The following is a 19,964-nucleotide window of genomic DNA, read 5'->3' on the forward strand; positions in this document are numbered from 1 at the left end:
TGAGCCACAGCGCCACTTCCAGCTTTTTTTTCTTTTTTGCTTATGTGGTGCTGAGGAATCGAACCCAGGGCCTCATGCATGCAAGGCAAGCACTCTACCACTGAGCCACCGTCCCAGCCCCTATGCTTATTTTCAAAACAGCAAACTTCACTCCATTGCATGCTCAATGTCCTTTCTTATGTATTACCCGGGGTTCTGGGACTTAAATATATATTTTGTGGAAGGAGGGGTTATTTTTCTGCCTAGCACAACATGGATGACCTTCCAAAATTATATCTAAGAACATGAGCTCCTTCCTTGAAGAAGAACTGTGGTGGCTTCCCATTCTTCTTCAGACCATAACCAGAGTCCATTAAGGAATTCCAGTCTTGAATAGCTTCATTTCCTCCATCATCCAGCCTATTAGCTCCATGCACAGCCTCAGCCTGTGTGCTAGCCACAGCTGCCTTCTTGTTCTGCAGTGTCTTGCTTACTCCTGCCACAGGCCCGGGCCGGCACTGCTTCTGCCTTGGAAGCTCGCCCCTCACCAGCACCTCCCTGCTTAGCTCCCCGAGTGTTCTTCCCACCTCACGTCAGTCCTTCCTCCTTCGGGGATGGCTGCTCTGATCTTCTGCCCACTTCCCCCTCCCCAGCTCCTCTATCACTCTTTCAGGACACCAACACATGCACCGTTGCACTTTGCTTGTAGAAGAATTTAAGTCTTTTCCTGGCTATACTGCAAACTCAAAGGGATTCCGCGTCCAATAGTTCACCACAGCTCTTCTTTATCTAGTGAATGAATAAATGAACTATAGAAGGTATTTTTTTATCTTTATCTTTGTTATCTTGAAGTGGTTGTACAAGGCAATTTCATTTCAACGTGTCAGTTTATGAGAACAATGAATCTTAGTATGCATCTTCCCTTCAATCAGATTACCCCCATCTTTCCCAACCCCACCATTTTCATATACGTACATTAAACAGCATGATTGTTTTCACCCACCATGGAAGGTATTTCTAAGAAAAAAAAAGTTGTTAACAAATATGTTCACTGATACATTTGTACCAATAAATAAGATTGGAGAAGTCAAAACACAAGAAATGGTATAAAACTATTGGATAAAAAGGTATATAGCCATTAAAAGTGAAAATTACAGGCTGGGAATGTGGCTTGGTGGTAGGGTGCTTGCCTTGCATGCATGAAGCCCTGAGTTCCATTCCTCAGTACCACATAAACAGAAAACGCTGGAAGTGGTGCTGTGGCTCAAGTGGTAGAGTGCTAGTCTTGAGCAAAAGAAGCTCAGGGACAGTGCCTAGGCCCTGAGTTCATGAGTTCAAGCCCCAGAACTAGCAAAACAAAAAAAAAAGTGAAAGTTACAAGCTAGGCCATGGCAACTCATGCCTGTAATTCCAGCACTCAGGAGACTAGGATCAGGAAGATCATAGTTCCAGACCAGCCAGGACAGAAAAGTCCACAAGACTCCATCTCACTAGAAGAAGCTGGGAGTGGTGGCACACACCTATCATCCCAACTATAATGTGAAGCAGAAGCTGGGAGGTTATAGTCCAAGTACAACTCCAGGCAGGAAGTGAGACTCTAGTTCAGAAATAATCAACTCAACAATGGTCTGGGGGCATGGTTCAGTGGTAGAATGCCTGCTCAGTGAGCACAAAGCCTTAAGTTCAGACCCCCCAATACTAAAAGAAGGGACACAGAGGGGGGGAGTAGAGACAGAGGGCAAGTGGGGGAGAGAGATTACCATATAGTGTGGACTTCAGGCTACACAAAACACTTCATAGGTCAGATCTGTCTTTGTTATGACACTAAATCCTTAGGTTGGAAATTCAGTACCAGTGGCTCATACCTATAGGTATCTCCGCTACTCAGGAGACAGATCGGAGAATCAGAATCACGACTCAGACAAATCCCAGAGACTTATCTCCAGTTAATCAACATAAAAGCTGGAAAAGTGAAGGTATGGCTCAAGTGGCAGAGTGCCAGCCTTGAGCAACAAGCCGAGAAAGAATACAAAGCCCACCCACAAACAAACTACATTTAGGGGAAGATTTTAGGTATATTATACCCATTTCCTTTTGTCTATAGGATGTCAAAGAGATTTCCTAAATTTTCTCTCCAGGAAGACCAATTCTTACAGAGAGGTGGACTGTACTCCAGAAGGAAACTAGAGGTGAGGGGAACTTTAGGCCGGTGGCCGCGAGGACGCCATTAGTGGGAATGGGGTAGAAGAACTGTCTCTGTCCTGTTCAGACTGGAAGCCCCTCCGCCCCCATTGCTGGAAACCGAAGGAGCAGTCTGTCCCTGTGTAGGCTGTCTTGCTTTTGTCTTATACTTGTGCTCTCGATGACTGTGTGCCTCCGTGCTCCAGCATAATGTAAATACTTAATTTGTTTAATAAATATCCCGAAATAGCCTCTTTGAGTTGTTACTAGGAGGGCACGAACCTTTTAAGTCACTTAGCCAGCACAGATCAACACTTAATGTCTTTAATGATGAGCGTGATCCTTTTTTAGTGGCTGAAATGCTGTGTAATCAATGATGTAGCTCTGCCTAGAGGCAGGAGAAACTAGATAATGGGCAGAAAATGTCATGCTGGATGGGGCCAGTCATTTGAATCCCTGAAATCGGTATTAGTGTAGCAATTTATAGGAGAGCAGTTTCTTCCCAGGGCTAGGGAAAGCCCCCCATGTCTCTAATGTCCCTGGAGTGATTTACGCATTCTTGAAACCCCTTTGTGAGCCAGTGTCTGTAGCCTGCCTGCTGCACCAGCTTGGGCCCAGAGCCCCCCTCCTGGGGAGGAAGGTTTAGTGCTGAGCTGCAGGGGGGAGAAGCCTGTCTGGAGTTGAGATGCCCGGATGTCATATGCAATCTGCGAGATGGCCCCTAGATCCATTGGCTTTCCTTTCCCTGCCTCCATACCAGCTTTGAGAATTATTGTAGTCCAATCTTCTAGCTACTAAATGGAGAAGTATGTGCAGATTTTTTTTTTATTCAGCCTTCAAATGTCCCTTCTGGCCTTTGACTTGGAGTCCCTTGCTTTAACCCTGGAATGTTATTGCTTTGGCCGTGTCCCCATTTCCTGGGCATTTTATAATTTTCTAAATGCTTATAATGCCCTCTGAACCTTCATCGCTTTAGATTGAGAGTCTCTTGTTAAAAGCCTGTGGTCATTCCATTTGGTGTGACTTTCTGATTATAGGTAAGACTCTTACTAATAGAGTACTTCTGATAATTTGAGGCAATTGTTACATTATAAAATATTATTCACTTTTTATGTCGATGGTCATTGCCCACAGGTCTCGAAGTTTTAAATGCTAGGAATTTACTATAAATGAAACATTCGTAATTTATTATAATTATATTGATCGAAAGCCAGATTTGCTATTAGCTCAGTGATACACATCAATGAGAAATGGGCTGGATGGAAGATCTGTTTTCCCTGAATGTATTATTTAACACTAAAATAAAAACGGCTGGAACTCTTTTAATTTCTATAAATTCCTGAATTCTCATTTATTGGGGGGAGTGTACTTCACAGGATTAGGGGGTGGGAGGTGGTACTAGACCTGGGGCTTGAACTCAGGGCTCAATGTTAGGGCTCTACCACTTGAACCATTGCTCCACTTCTGGCTTTTTGATAGTCTATTGGGGAAAAAAATCTCAGACTTTCCTGCCTGAACAGGCTTCAAATTGTGATCCTCAGATCTCAGCCTGCTGAGTAGTGAGGTTTGAACCACTGGCACCTAGCTTCACAAGATTTTAAAATATTTTTTCTATGACCAAGATATAAAGAGTAAATGACTTGGATTTCTGCTAAGTCTTAGCTAACCCCAGATGAGAGACAGTTTCAGAATCTGGCCTAATCTATCATTGTCCCCAGAGTGACAGTCATGTCCTGTACCCTCCTTTGAAATGTTATGTTTTTAATTAGTGAGAGCCACAAATCTTCTCTGTTCTACATCATTATGTTGCTAACGTTTCTCTCCCAGAACTCCTGGCTGTACGGTAAGGAGACGGGGAGGAGATGAAAGTAAAGTTTGGTTGAACTTGTTTGGTCATACAGATTTCTGGACTCTGTTCTTGATCATTGATTTTGAGTACTTTTAATTTCCGATGATTTATTTTTTGACATCATTTTTTATGTTCTGAATTTTATAGCAGATTTGTTTTTCAGATCAACTTTAGACTTACGTGTTTTAATTTCCCTTTGAAAAGAGCAAATAGCTGTGCACCAGTGGCTCACACTTGTAATCCTTAGTTACTCAGGAGACTGAGATCTGAGGATCAAGTTTTAAGGCCTATCGGGCGGGAAATCCATGAAACACTAATCATCATTTAAACAGCTCTACCACTGAGCCACAGATCCACTTTTATAGCCAGAAGTGGAAGTGGAACTGTGGTTCAAGTGGTAGAGTACCAGCCTTGAGCACAAAAGCTATAGGACAGTGCTCAGATCCTGAGTTCAAGTCCTGGTACATACACACACACACACACACACACACACACACACATACACACACATTCACACATGCAGAACAAGTTAGCAAATAATCTCTGCAATTCTTCTCTCGCATCAGAGAAAAATAAGCATTATTTGACACATCAGAGAAAAATAAGCACTATTTGACAATTGGTATTTTCTGGCTGTGAGGCACTCTGCCTTTTAAAAAGCAAGCTTCCTTCCAAACAGTGGCTAACAATGTTATTAGTAGGGCATTTACAAATGGCTTAATGTTTATAGTTTGCATTTCAACTTCAACTCTATTTGTTGCATTAGCAAAAATGAAGCTCGTTATTCTTTTAGTCCATCTCTCCAAGCCTTCCTGAACCCACTAACACTCAGCTTTCTTGTCTAGAAGTATGTCATCTTTCCTGCATTACATTTGAAAGTTCACCTCATTCCTAAACCTCCAATCAAGGATATGAACTTGTTGCTTTCCAAGAGGCCGCATCTCTGTACTCAGCCATTACGCCATCTGTTAGCGTGGTCAGAGTTCATTTTATTGCCTTCTTTGTGGACAGACTTGTACTGTAAAAGCATGTGTCATTGAAAACATAATTTTCCTCATCATTATGCTTTCTTTCTAGCCAGATCATAACCTGTGAGAAATCTATTGAGCCCAGAGTGAAAAGCTCTTCAGAATAGCTGTTCTTAAGAGATTAAATGATTGCCATCTCTGTCCCATTTCTTTTATCTCATAATCAAGTTCAAGATGATACTGGATATCTCAGCAAAAGTGATCATTTGGAATAGAAATGGCCTTATCTCTGTTCATATTTCACACTGCTAAAGCAGGATCTTTTTTCTTTCCTCTTGCATTTATATATGTTTATAGTTCCACATGGTCGAAGACTCAAACTACTGTTTTTAAAAGGCTAAAGTGGTTTAAGTGGTTAACAGGAAATGGTTTACATTTTTAAAATTTTCTTTCTCTTTTTTTTTTCTTTAATGCCAGTCCTGGAGCTTGAACTCAGAGGCCTATACTCACGGCTGGCTTTTTCACTCAAGACTCATGGTATCACTGAAGTCTTCTCACGGACTTTTCTGCTAGTACTAGGTTTAGACTGTGATCCTCAGATCTCAATCCCTTGAGTACAGCTAAGTTTACAGGCATGAGCCACTGGCACCCGACTATACTTCTAAATTTTCTGTATACAAAGGCATTCGTTGTAAGACATCACTTAGCGTCATCAAATTTCAGAGCTTAATCAAATCTAAGAAACCATTCGACCTGACAAGTGAGAAACTGGAAAATTCCAGGCAGCTGAAAGACTTACCCAAGATTCCAAAGCTGCGTCTCCTGCCTGAGCCCAAAGCTCCTTCCTAAGCCACTGCCCCTGCCACTCTCAGCTGGGCCTGAAGTAGGTGCACAGACGCTGCATGGAGGAAGACTGGAAGATCTAACGACCCAAAAGTACAGGAAAGATTTTTTTTTGTTGGTGGTGGTAGTGGGTGGTGGTCATGGGTCTTGAACTCTGTCTGGGCCTGGATACTATCCCTAAGCACTTCATCTCAAGGCGAGCTCTCTATCACTTGAGCCAGCGCCACTTCTGGTTTTCTGGTGGTTCATTGGAGATAAAAGTCTCCTAGGTGTTCCTGCCCAGGCTGGCTTTGAACCCCAGTCCTCAGGTCTCAGCTTCCTGAGTAGCTAGGATGACAGGCAAAAGATTTTTTTTTTAAATAGCAAGTGTAAAGATGTTTGAGTTGACCTGTACCCCTTATCCTTACAGCTGTCTAATCTTCTATTTTCTTGTTGTCACTTCTCTACCAGAGAATCAAACAAAATGAAGATCGCATCACTGTTTAGTAACAGCTCTGTCAAATCAGTGCCAGAGAAGAAATAATCAGACTGTTTGGCAGAAATGAGACTCAGGCTGTCTGTGGATTGCATTTGTCTCTGGGCCCACAAGCTGTCACACTTGTGGCTTCCTGAGATTTAGGCATGCTGAAATTATACTCTTTCTTCCTTTTAAATATATCTAGCTTTTTGAAATAAGATTCCTCATGCTTCAAATGTATAAAATGGGAAACGTGAGTCATTACTTACGGGTAATCATTTTACCATCTATGACTGCATTTTACATCTCATTCCCCACTCCTTTTTTTTTTTTTTTTTTTTTTTTGGACCTGGACAATCAGTCACTCCATAGTGAGAGAAAAACACATATTGGTCAAGAATCATGCTTAAAGACAGCATAAACAGAAATTGCTGATGAGTATAAGCAAGTTCCTCCTTTTGAATATAGAATTGAAGCAAATAATTCAGAATCTTGGGATCTAAGGAGAAATCTGAATTTTCTTAAGGTTTCTTTCAAAATGAAATCATTACCCTCCCTCCCAAAATTTATAGCCAGGCATTGGTGGCTCATGCCTGAAGTCCTAGCCATTAAGAGGCTGAGATCCAAGGATTGCAGTTCAAAGCCAGCCTGGGCAGGAAAGTCCGTGAGACTCTTTATCTCCAGTTAAGCACCAGAAAATGAGAAGTGGAGCTGCTCAAAGTGGTAGAGCATGATCCTTGAGCTGAATTTCTCAGGGACAGTGCCCAATCCCTGAGTTCAAGCCCACAACTGACCAAAACACACATACACACATACACACACACACACACACACACACACACACACAATAGGTCCCCTCCTTGCTCATCTATTTTTTTTATTTTCCCAGCTTTAATTACTCAATCAACAATGGAAATTACAGGAATAAATGATCATAAGTTTTAATAGCAAGCACATGACTGTGAGGAGCATTTCATCTTGCTCTGTCCAGGGAGGTGTGGGCATCTTCCCTTTGCCTGGGAGGCTCACACTGGTCCTTCAGGACCATTATGAACCCTTCAGTCACCGAGCAGCTGTCTTGATTAGCAAATCTACTTTCAGGGTATCTCATTGCTTCTGTTCAACAAACCCACATTTTTCTTAATCGTGAATGGAATTCATGATGCCAGTGAATCATCATACTATGTTGTTATATCCTAATTTTTGTCATAATTATTATTGTGCCTCATGTATGTCTTAAAAATTATCCTAAGGATGGGTACATAGGAAGAAGCAGCGTATCCATAGGGTTTGGTATTATTCACAGTTCAGGCATGCGCTGGCGTCTGGGAACATACATTTATTGAGCATCCACAGTCTCGCTACCAAGTTGCAGATATAGCAAGGTCTCAGGCAGGATACCTAGTCCGTGAGGATGATTTCACCAGCAAGAGCAGGAAATGCATTGCAGATCCCTTTAAACAACACAGGTGATTTAATGGATCAGTGGCTAAGAGTCTTGACATAGGACAAGCTTCGGGCTTGGTTTGGTTAGACTACAGCTTGCCCAGTTATTGATAGCCTTTCCCTTCCCATGTGCACAGCTCTGACTGAGGTTGTTAATTACCCCCCTTGAAAGCCTGGATCAGTGTGCCACTAGATGACAGGACTGATGCGGAGTGGGTGTCTTATGGGAGGACAAGTCAGATGTAAAACCAACACTCACCTTTGCATACCACATGTCCACACTCAAAGAGCTCCTTTCTTAACTTGCAAACAGAATCTGTGGACTTTATTATGTTGGGACCAACCCTTTACCCATCATTAGAGGCCAGGGGAGGAATGCCATGTACCCGTTAGCCTAAGTCAATCAGTCTTTAGCCAGTCACTGTGGTATGGAGGCGGGATTAAGTGATTGACAGGTTGCTGGAGGAGGGGATCGATCTCCCCCCAGCCACCTAGGTACTGCACAGCCCAGAGTGGGTGGGGTGGATGTTGAGGAAGTAAGTAACAGTATCCACCAACACTACCTACTGCATCAGTGTCTGTGGCTGGATATGGTTCTACCAAGGGCAGACTTTGACTGCTTGTGTCATTTTGCCTGCTTGGTCTGACCTGGATCTCCTTTTATTATTTACAGTCCATCCTAAATAGTTAAGTCTAAACTTATCATCAGCTCTTAGCTGGACCTCTGCACCCAAAAGGATCCTCTAAGGAGTTTAAATTCAGGAACTTACTTTCTTCACTAGACTTAAAATCTAGTCTACCTTTTGTTGACTTGTTAAACATTCGTAGGTAAGATGTGTATTAGATAGTGAAGAGAGAAATTACCTTTAACATTTCAGTTGTCCAGAACCTCAACACTTTTCTAAGGAGAGTGGTGGATTCAAGAACTTAGGGCCTGGGCGCTGACCCTTAGCTTTTTCCACTGAAGGCTGGAACTCTACTATTTGAGCCACAGCTCTACTTCTGGCTTCTTGGTGGTTAATTGGAAGATAGAAGAGTTTCTCAGACTTTCCTTGATGAGCTGGCTTCAAACCACAGTCGTCAGATCTCAGGCTCCTAAGTAGTTAGGATTGCAGGCATGAGCCACCAGTGCCTAGCTTCAACATTCTTCTTAAAGACAATGTTTTAACTTGCTTTAAAAAGCATTTCTCGAATAGCTGAAGACTCTGATCTATTTCAGATAGTGAGATCCCTGTTAACTGAACGAGAATACGGTGTGACGTACTGTTGCTGGTGGCTATTTAAATTCTCCGTGTGAACCTCATCTCTCAGAATAAACTTTCCACTGTGTTTTAACCTAGGTTCCTCTTGGCAACAGAGCCAGTGATGAGGACTTGTGTGAAACAGAGAATGGCAGGGAGTGAGGGGGGAATCAATTCAAGTATCTGCTATCAAGTTTATTACAGCTATGAGCAACTGGAGTTTGATCCCATCAGAACCTGCACTGAGCCAAAAAAGAAGGAAGTCAGAGCTGTCTGCCTGAGGGGCAGACGGAGAAAGCAATTATCCACTGAATCACTACCTTGTTGGTCAAAGGTTGCCCTCTGGGGTCTTAATGTCTTCTTTTTCCTTACTTTGAGAGAGATGGGGGGAGGGAGAGAATGAGAATGTGTAAGAGCATGTTCCTGGGAAAATAGCGTAAGTTGATGTAACTCGAGGGATGCGTGGGATTGAGAGAGATTGGGAGGAACGATGATACATTGTAATCATAAATTGATATGTTGATGAAACCCCTTTGTACAACTATTGAAAGATAATATGACCCTAGTGCCATTGGCTCATAGCTGTAATCCTGGCTACTCAGGAGGTTGAGATTGGAGGATCACAGTTCAAAGCAAGCCCAGGTAGAAAAGTCTGGGAGACATTTATCTCCAATCAACCACCAAAAAGCCAGGAGCAGAAGTGTGGCTCGGGTGGTAGAGTGCCAGTCTTGAATGCAAAGGGACAGCATCCATGCCCTGGGTTCAAGCTTCAGTCTCAACACCAAAATAACTAAATAAAATAAAGATAATAAACGAGTTGGCACAAGATGTGGCCAAGCAGGAGCTCTCAGCAGTGGCCGAGGTCCAGTTTGGTGGTAGAGTGTATGCGATGCTCACAGAGGAAGCCCAATGCGGAGGAAAGGGCACTCCTTCGCCACAGGGAGAGGCAAACTCGGCATCTCCCATCGTCCCTGAGAAGCTGAGTAGCTCTTCTCAGCCCGCGTCTCTCAGATGGTAAAAGTTAATAGACACGTAAGCAAGTGGTTGCTGTAGACGCCCATCAGCACAGGGAGAGGGGCTGGCAGTGCAGACGGCAGCGGGCTCCTCTGTGGGAGACAAGGCTGCACATGGGGTGCTGTCCTGAGTGCCCCTGTACTGCGGGGCCCCTGGTCCCCAGCGCCTTGCTTGTGGGGTGATTTTTACTCTTCTTTTTTTTTAAATCACTTTGCCCTTACAATGGCGGCTTATTTTCTTTGAAATGACTCTAGGTAGGAATGAGAGATTCTTTTTTTCTCTCTCTCTCTTTTCCCCACTACAAAAATCCCACTAGCAAAACTTCTCATTGACATCATCGCCTCCCCCCATTAGCTTCTCCTTAATGCGGCGGGTGACCCACTGTGTGACCATGCCAGCAACTCATCAGAGTTACTGTCTGTCAGTCTGTCTGCTGGGACACACAGGTGCGTGGTACTGACCGAGACCCAGCAAGCTCAATGAAAAAGCTTCACTGTTGCCCAGGCAAGGTGCAAGGATGATTATCTGCATAATCCATCCAGCAAAACGTGCGCCCTAGGCACCCTGGAAGTCACTTGTCTTTAAAGTCTTTTAAAGAAAAAAAATATTTTTTTTTACTAGAATATACCCAAGGCTTGCCTCAGACCATGGCTCCTCTGGCTCAGTAGTTCTTCGGGGTGGTCTGGTTCCCCCAGGACACACCTGGCAATTTTTGGCTGTCACAGAGGGTAGAGCGCAGGAGAGGTGCTACTGCCATCTAGCGGCTGAATACCCCACCGTGCACCGGGCAGCCCTTCGGCCTCCCACAAGCCTGCTCAGGCTGGGAGCCCCTGCTCAGCTGTTGAGGATTTGGACTGTGTGAAACAAAGCCACTTGTTTGGGAAATTCAGACTAAAAGAGAGAATCTGTCATATGAAGACAGAATTCCCCATAACCCAACCATCTCTGTCTCCTCTGACAGATAACCTTCAACTTATGCCCAGATGACCATCCATGTTGGCTAGTCTTGCAATTACAGTGTAGATAGATGCCAACTTGCATTCTTGTTTCTACTTGAAAATGGTATTTCTTTCTTCTTTCATCTCTTTCCTCTTTCCTCTCTCATTCTCTCTCTTGTCTGTACTGGGGACTGAATAAAATCTATAAGCTATTCTCTCTCCTCCTCTTCTCTCTCTCTCCCCTCATGTCTCTCCTCTCTCTCTCTCATTAGTACTGGGGACTGAACTCAGGACCTCACAGTTGCTAGGCAGATGCTCTATTAACTTGAGCCACTCCTCCTGTCCCATTTTTTACAGACTGTTTTCAAGGTATGGTCTCACTCTGTGTCCAGGCCAGCCTGGTCTGTGAATATCCTACTTGGATTTCCTTGGGTTGTTGGGGATGACAAACATGCACCCCTATACCCAGACATTGTACTTGTCTCAGAGCTGGGATGATAGACCCATTCTGCTCTACCCACCTATTGAATGAGCTGGACTCTCACCAGCTTTTCTATCCAGGGTAGCCTCAAACCATGATTCCCTCCCCTCCCCACCCCCCCCCCCAGCCCGCCCATCTCTGCCTCCCAAACAGGTAGGAGTACAGAGTTGAGCCCCTACACCCTGCCAAAAGCTAATATGTTTCTCTCTGCCTTTGGAATCCTGGCCATGTGTTGCAAATGATTTTACAACAAAAACTACCTTCCAAGAAGTAAGTATTTCTGGAACATTCTAAGAAAATTGTTCTGATTGAAATCTTCTCCTACAAGAAACAGTTACGCCTTGGGAGAATAGCTCACCATTTAAGTAAAGCAATCGCTGCCCCCCCCCCCCGCCCCCTCCCCACCCCCGCTCACCCTCAGAGCCTCACAGGGAGGGAATGCTGTGGTCGTGGCTTCCTGAGGGGCTGCCAGCGTGGAGTCACTGGGCAGAATGCAACCGGGGCTGTTGAACCCCACACAGCCCCCATCACCAGGAAGAGAAAATGGCCTTGTTCAATAAGTCAGATGAATAGAGAAAAAAAACCATTCCCCTTGCACTCGTCATAGTAACCGGAACTACTTTTGAGGACAATGGGTCTGGAAATGTTTGTATTTTCACAGATAGAAAACTTGTGGGAATTAAGCAGAACGGATTGTCTAGTCCCGACTGCAATTCTCGGGGTATCTCAAGTGTCAGCCGAGGGCTTCCTGCCCTGGCTGGCTCACACAGTGCTGCCTGGAACCCCCAGTCCACACTCTGTGGGGTTCTCTTTTCAAGCTCCTCACACTTTCCTAGAGGGTTTGTGGCTCTTCAGTTCTTCCTGCTGTCTGCGAATAGAGTTGGTGGCTGGTGGTACCATTTGCTTCCCACCTGCTTTTCTTGTTCTCTTCTGCTTCTGCTCAGAAAAGAAAAAAATCTCTAAATCAGGCCTCAGCCCCTGACAATAAGATACCCCAAGCTCATCATCTCCCCATGGTGTGTGTGCCCGTCAGGGCCCAGGGTCTAGGCTTGGGGAGGCCGTAATGCACAGCACATGCAGCTCTGAAGACCCAGAACACGGAGCAGTCAGTCAGGACCCTGGGGTGTTACAGCGGGGCTCCTCCCGTTCCCTTCCTCGCTTGTTCATACTGCATTACCTGGAACGGACAGGTCTTTGGAGACCCTACTCCCCAGAGCCAATTCCAGGTCTCTTTTATGTGTCTCAAAAACAAACAAACAAAAAGCACCTTTAACTTGAATGGGGAGGGAGGGAGGCTACATTTTTAGAAAGCAGTTTTTATTGTTAATGGCCATATTATTTCCAAATCAGGTCTCACTTTCTCCCAGGCCAACCTAGACTGTGATCCTCCTACTTTCCCCCTCCCCTGTAGCTAGGATGACAGACATGTACCACCATGCCCAGGTTTGTTGTTATAGTTGTTGTCATTATTGTTGATGGGATATTAAGAACTCTGCCCAGGCTAGCCTTGAACCATGATCCTCCTGATCTTAGCCTCCCAAGAAGCTATGGTTACATATATGAGCCATCAGGCCCAGCCCATGACCACATTTCAGATGTCAGCAGATGCCTCCTGTCCCTAGTCTGTGTTTGGCAAGTGTAGTTGAGGAGGGAGACAGAGTCTGAGATTCCTGATAGGTGGTTGCAAGGGTGGTGTCTTCTCTGGGTTTTACCTCACTACTTTTTTTTTTGAAGACTCTGTAGACAGGATTCACTTTCTTCAATCCCCTGAACCTCTTGGGAATGGATAGAATTTTCCTAATATTGTCATCTATTTCCCAGAGTCATGCATGCTGTTGCCTGCCACAGGTTTAGAGGTGGGAACACCCTCCTGGAGCTGGCGGGGGGGGGGGGGGGGGGGGGGGGGGGCGGGTAGTGAAGAGTAGCAGAGTGTTTTGGCACTGATTGCATATGGCTGCCATTCTTGGACTGTGTAAACAGAAATGATGAGCCACTTCCTGTTTACCTAATGTCACCATCTTCCTGTGCTCATCTCCACACCTCCAGCTCTGCCCACTAGCCACATCTGTTCCTTCCTTTCTGTGACAGTGTGGGTGCTGTGAAATCCTCACGGCATATTTCTGTCTGAAAACCACCTTTTTTTTTTGCTTTTTTTTTTTTGCTTTTACAATTATAGCCTTGAGACTTGAGTTTCTTCTTTACCTGACCAGATCTGCTCATGTCTGGGAAGAAAAGTCACAAGTCATAAACGATTTCAGTGTATTTCCTTCTTCATATAAATAAGACATCCCACTCTGCATGACGTCAGTGTAAAGCCACACCAGGTCATATACATGAGCTGCCCCCTTTGGATCCTTTCTTGGGCATACTATGCCCATTTTCTGATTGGAACTTGGATAAGCCAAGCAAGCTGAATCGGATCTAAAATTTGAGCTAAATACGATGACAACAGAGATTATTTACAGAGAAAACAAGACATTGGAGTCCCTTCTCTGCAAACACCAGTGCCTCAAAACAAAACAAAAAACCCAGAAAGTTCTCAGAAGCAGTTTATTTGAAACATCACTTTTTCTAGGATATTCACTTGACTCACCCTCTGAAATTGATAGTTCAACCTTACGAATTCGGAGTAGAAAGAAGAAAAAGGCCATTTATCTAATCCGATTCCTTGGGAAGAAAATACTTAGGCAATATTAAGAACCTTCAACTCACTAATTTTATAAAGGGATGATTTATAATCTGCAGTCAGTAATGTGTGATAGTGATTACTTCTAATCCGTTAGAAGAGATCTGACATGCTATCCTTAAGATATAGCATGAAATCATCATGTATATTTCACCAAAGGAAGTAACAAGAATAATGACCCCTTTAGTCTACAATCGTTTTACTCGAACACACTGCAACATGGTTTTGCCCTGGAGCAGAGAAGTAGGGGTTTTTCTCTACTTCAAAAGAAATGAAAAATAATCACCACTCTTAGCCAGCACCATTACAGACTTCAGAGACTTTGGCATGAAATATTCAGAAAGTTTATTTTAGAATTCAATATTTTAAAAGCCTGCTTTAAAACTATTACTGTGATTAGTGGCTCTCTTGCTTGGGCTGGTCTTTGCTTTCAAAAGTCCTGTGTCATGGCCGATGCTATTTGTTGCTGCCACAGAATGTAATTTACCTCAACCACAGAAGCTCTATCGAAGGTATGTTACACATTGTTTTAGAATGTCTTCCTAGAGGAATCTGGACCACTACCCATGAGTTTTCCTTTCTCCTTTCAGATGCACTATGTTTATATGTGGGTCTGTGGGTCTGTGTGTCTGTCTGTCTGTCTTCTGTATTGGAACTTGAACTCAGGACCTTGTGGCCTTACTTAGCTTTTTCACTCAAGGCTGGCACTCTCATTCAAGACACACCTCCAGTTCTGGCATTTTGCTGAATAATTGGAGATAAGAGTCTCACAGATTTGTCTGCTTTGGCAGTTTTGGGACCACGATCATCAGATCTCAGCCTCCTGAGTAGTTAGGATTACAGGAGTGAGCCACCAGTGCCTGGCTTATTTCTTATTTGTTTATGGCGTATTTCTCTGATTAAATGTTTGTGTGTGTGTGTTTTGTCATAGATAAGTGCAGAACAACTAGAGGAACAATTATTTCTCCTTTCCTTTTATAATATATACAATTGGCTTCATCTCTAAATAAATTTAGAGTATTATTTCTGTATATTTCAATAATGACTCCAGCTTATATTTATTCTCAATGTAGACAAAAGATAGGTTTCTGTCTCACACAGAAACATGCAGATGATTTGGGCATTTACCCAAATGTTCACAAACAAGACCACACTAAAGCTACCAGCACGACTATGTTTATTGCAGCCTTATTTACCATAGCTAAGATATGGAACCAACCCAGATGCCCCTCAGTAGATGAATGGGTCAAGAAAATGTGGTATATATACACAATGGAATTCTATGCCTCCATCAGAAAGAATGACATTGCCCCATTTGTTAGGAAATGGAAAGACTTGGAAAAAATTACATTAAGTGAAGTAAGCCAGGCCCAAAGAAACATAGGTCCCATGGTTTCCCTTATTTGCAATAACTAGTATATGTCTGAGTCAAGCAGAAAAGGTTAGATAAGTTGATGTTAGGGAAATGAACCCTAAGATATGTATTCAAATGTTTTTTTCTTTCATGCGATTGTTTCTAACACATTTATAAGATTATTTCTTTGTTGCTTTGTATGTCCCTCCCACATGGTATAACCCCTGCTTTCACTGTATTTGATGTTGCTATAATTTGTGGAGGGGAAGGGGAAAAACAAATCGCTTAAATAGGGATACAGGTGGACCCACTGCAACAGTGAGACGTACAAGTCATTATGTCAAAAACGAACTTTACAACTTTGGTGGGGTGGGGAGGAGGGTTCATGGGGGGGGCGGGGGAGGGAGGATGGGAAGGGATCGGAAGGGGAAACAAAGGAGGAGGCTACAATGCTTGATAAGAAATGTACTCATTATCTTGCCCATGTAATTGTAACCCCTCTGTACAGTAGTTTCACAATAAAAAAAAAAAGAGAAACATGCAGATAAAGATCCTAGTGTGCTCTTGATGTGAAATCACTGATGAGGATAATGTGTAAATATTTTTCTGTTTTGTGTTTCAGGGAGGTGGATCGAGACTCAGACGGTCATGTCAGCTTCAGAGACTTTGAATACGCCATGAACTATGGACAAAGTGAATCCTAACATTTGTGAACTAGGGTGGGCATTTGTGAGGTTATCCATAGATTGACGGTCAAACAGACTGCTCTGCTCACAATGTGATGCCATAAACGTGTGATTAAATTCTTCAACTTTTGTGTGTGGGGGGGGGGGGGGGGGAGTATTTTTGTTTTTGTTGGTCGTGGGGCTTGAACTCAAGTACTGTCCCTGAGCCTCTTTGTACTCTAGGCTAGTGCTCTACCACTTAAGCCACAGCACCACTTCCTGGTTTTGAGTGGTTTATTGGAGATAAGAGTCTCATAGGGACTTTTCTACCTGGACTGGCTTCAAACTACAACCCTCAGATCTCAGCCTCCTGAATAGCCAGGATGACTTCAAGTTTTTGAAGGCCAATCATATTCTTGGTCTCAGAATCCTAGACATCGGGGAAACTCTGCTTTTTGTCACCCTCACCCCCCACATACACATACCCCCACACACACTGCAGAGTAGAGAGCTCCACTTGCCTCGTTTCCTAGTCTTCGCTAGCCATCTAGATCCCTGGTGCTCATCAGCTCCAAAGGGCTGGGGGTGGGGGAGGGGGCACCCTTTATCCTGCCAGTAACATATTCAACTTTGGTTGAAAAGGAAAAACATTCTTCCTGTTATTGCTTACTGTGTTCAAGCAATGAGCAAAGTGTTGGGAAAACAAAGACTGAAGTTCTCTAAGAAAATGTACTGAGAGTTCAAATCATGACCACACTCTGGGTGCAGAGGATTGGCTAAACAAGACAAAGAAACCAGGATGTAGCAGAGGTCCTGGAGGGCAGAAGATGCATTTGTAGAACTCTGTAAGGCCTGGCCTGGCCTGGGTTTTTTCTGAGAAACAGAATGCCTGGGATGCACATTTCTGGTTTTGGTATGTTCTGCCATCAAACATGATTCAAGCTCTCCATAACCTCAGCCGTCCATCTTGAGATTCAGATCTCTGTGCCTTGCAGACCCTGTCTGTAAGCACCAGTGATAGCTGTACTGGACATGGGGCATTTATTTAAAATTATTCCAGGCTACTAGTATCAACATTCATACAGGGTTCAGCTCGCCATTCACAACGTTTAACAACATTTGTGAAACAATCTTTGCTATAATTCATACTTTAAAGTATTAAGCATTTAAAGGTCAAGTAGAATGTAAATGTGTAAAACAGAAATATTAAGCAAGTTCTGTTCTCATAGAGATTATTAGCAGATGATAGCTTTAATAAAGTTTTAAACTGTGATAAGCCAGAGGAGTCCAAGGAGATAAAACAATTAAATGTAATTTGGTGTCCTGGAGTAGAAAGAGACATAAGGTAGAGCCAGTGCAAGAATTGAGCTCCAAAGAGGTGTTGGTAATGGTTCGTCAATTGTGACAATATACTTCACCCATATAAAATGTCTGCAGTAGGAGAGACTGAGTGAAAAGTAGAGAATTATCTATACTAATTCATGGTTTTCCTATAAATACTTAAAATTATTCCCACATTAGAAGTTGGTTTAAAAATGGGAGTATATTCAAATATTAATAAACTGAACTCAATCTAAGCTGAAGAAACACTAAAAATCATTAAGCCTTGAAGATGAAATATTATTGCAAACACAAAATGAATTAATGATATCATTAAGTTAACCTATGTGGGGGTTTTTTGGTACAAATTATTCCCTCTGATAGAATGCCTTTTCTGATTTTGGGTAGGATTTAATTCAGCAAGTATTTCCATCATAAAGTGAATAATTAAGTCATTGAGTCTTATCTCAAGACTGAAATGACACAGATTTTAGACCTTTCTTTCCTTCTTTCCTTCTTTCCTTCCTTCTTTCTTTCTTTCTTTCTTCTTTCTTTCTTTCTTTCTTTGAACTTTGTCAGTCTTTGAACTCTGGGCCTGGGCACTGTCCCTCAGCTCTTCAGCTCAAGGCTAGCGCGATACCACTTGAGCCACAGCGCCACTTCCAGCTTTTTCTGTGTATGTGGTGCTGAGGAATCGAACCCAGGGCCTCATGCATGCAAGGCAAGCGCTCTACCACTGAGCCACCTTCCCAGCCCCTAGATTTTTCTTTTAAATATAATTTTATTGTCATTCTTAAGGTATGGTTCAGATGAGTTACCATTTCACAACTCGGGTAGATTTTAGATTTTTTTAACTACAAAATATTGCAGAGCATGCTAATAAAGTGTCATTCTTTGAGCCAGTGCTGGAATTGCAATACCCTATCAGTGTCATTGCTCCCAGGAGGTATGGGTAGGAAGGGGGAGACGGGGTCTTCTCCCACAGTGGATGTGGGAGGCAGACGCAAGGCTGGATACTCTGGGCAACCTCCTTGACCCCTGACCAGGCAAGATGCTTTGTTCTCCACGACAGAAAACCACCCAGACTACCTTAGACCACAAGAGAATTTGTTAGAAAACATGTCTATGTTTCCATGTGATGGAACCTAACAGAAAGAAGGCAAGATTTCAGGAGCCAACAGCTGCAGCGCCTGCAGCTTCCTTCCACACTCACCGACAGACGCACACTACCCTAGGGACTGGCCCATGGCTTGTCCTGCTCCAAGTCTAGAGACCCCCAGAGAGGCTGTGTTGGGCCTTCGGATCAGTCCACTATAATTCACCTACACAACATGGACCTGGCCACTGAGGACTCATCCAGGTGTAGCCAGGGCCGGTTGTAGACCCAGGCAGCCATCCCATTTCTTTCTTAGAAGAAAACACAGCTGCTACCTCATGGAGAAGGGAGAGGACGCTTGGGATTTGCTGCTTAGGAAGATTCAGGTTCTCAGAACAAAGACATGAAGAGGAAAAGCAAAGCACTGCCCCTGCCTCCTTCCTCTCCTTCTCTCTTTCCCTAGGCACAACCCATAATCTGCAAGCTCTTTCCACCGCTTCTCACTTTCAGATCCCAGTTGCCAGTCTTCAAGCTGTTTTCTGTTCATTGTGACCTTGTTAGTCGGACCTTAGTTGAATGGTTCCAAGAATGAGCATCTATTCAACTCAAGGTCAGTGAGGCTGGACATGGTGATTCAAGTCCAAACCTTGGCATCTCAGGAGGCAGAGATCAGATGGATCACAGTTTAAGGCCAACCCAGCCTCTCCCCACCCCACCCCCAAAAGGATCTTAACAAAAAAGAAAAGAAAGGAAGGAGGAAGGAAGAAAAGAAACAAGGAAAGAAGAAGGAAGGAAGGAAAGAAAAAGGAAGGAAGGAAGGAAGAGGAAAAGAGAGAGTACGAGCAAGCTGGACATCGTGACATGTGCCTTTCCCGAGCCAATATGAAAAGTGTAAGTTGTAAGATTGTGGTCCAGGTAAAAAGTAAGACCCTAATCTCAAAAATAACCATGGCAAAGCCAGGCACAGTGGCTCATGCCTGTAATCCTAGCTACTCAGGAGGCTGAGATCTGAGGATCACAGTTCAAAGCCAGCCCAGGCAGGAAAGTCCATGAGACTCTTATCTCCAATAAACCACTAGAAAACCGGAAGTGGTGCTATGGCTCAAACGGTAGAGCACTCACTTTGAGCTGAAGGAGCGCAGGGACAGCGCCCAAGACCCACGACAGACCAAAAAAAAAAAAAAAAATGGCAGCCCAGCACCAGTGGCTCATGCCTATAATCCTGGCTACTCAAGAGGCTGACATCTGAGGATCATGGTTCAAAGCCAGCCTGGGCAGGAAAGCCCATGAGACTCTTATTCAATTAACCACCAGAGAACCAGAAGTGGTGCTGTGGGTCAAGTGCTAGAGTGCTCGCCTTGCCAGTGCCCAGGCCCGGAGTTCAAGCCCCACCAACTCCCCCCTCCAAACACACAAAACTACCATGTCAAAATGGGATGAAGGTGT

At 43.8% G+C, this 19,964-nt stretch overlaps 1 protein-coding gene across 1 annotated transcript in view; it reads left to right on the top strand.

Moving 5' to 3' along the window:
• The window catches only part of Efcab11 (EF-hand calcium binding domain 11), a 136,856-nt gene extending 120,608 nt beyond the window's left edge, over positions 1 to 16,248 (top strand). Inside the window, exon 6 of the mRNA XM_042692674.1 lies at positions 16,060 to 16,248. Coding sequence (XP_042548608.1) covers positions 16,060 to 16,141 — 82 coding nt within the window. The 3' untranslated portion in view covers positions 16,142 to 16,248. The remainder of the gene's footprint in view (positions 1 to 16,059) is intronic.
• The last annotated feature ends 3,716 nt before the right edge of the window (positions 16,249 to 19,964 follow it).

Source organism: Dipodomys spectabilis, unplaced genomic scaffold (assembly GCF_019054845.1).
Source record: "Dipodomys spectabilis isolate Male_0828 unplaced genomic scaffold, ASM1905484v1 ptg000157l, whole genome shotgun sequence".
NCBI lineage: Eukaryota > Metazoa > Chordata > Mammalia > Rodentia > Heteromyidae > Dipodomys > Dipodomys spectabilis.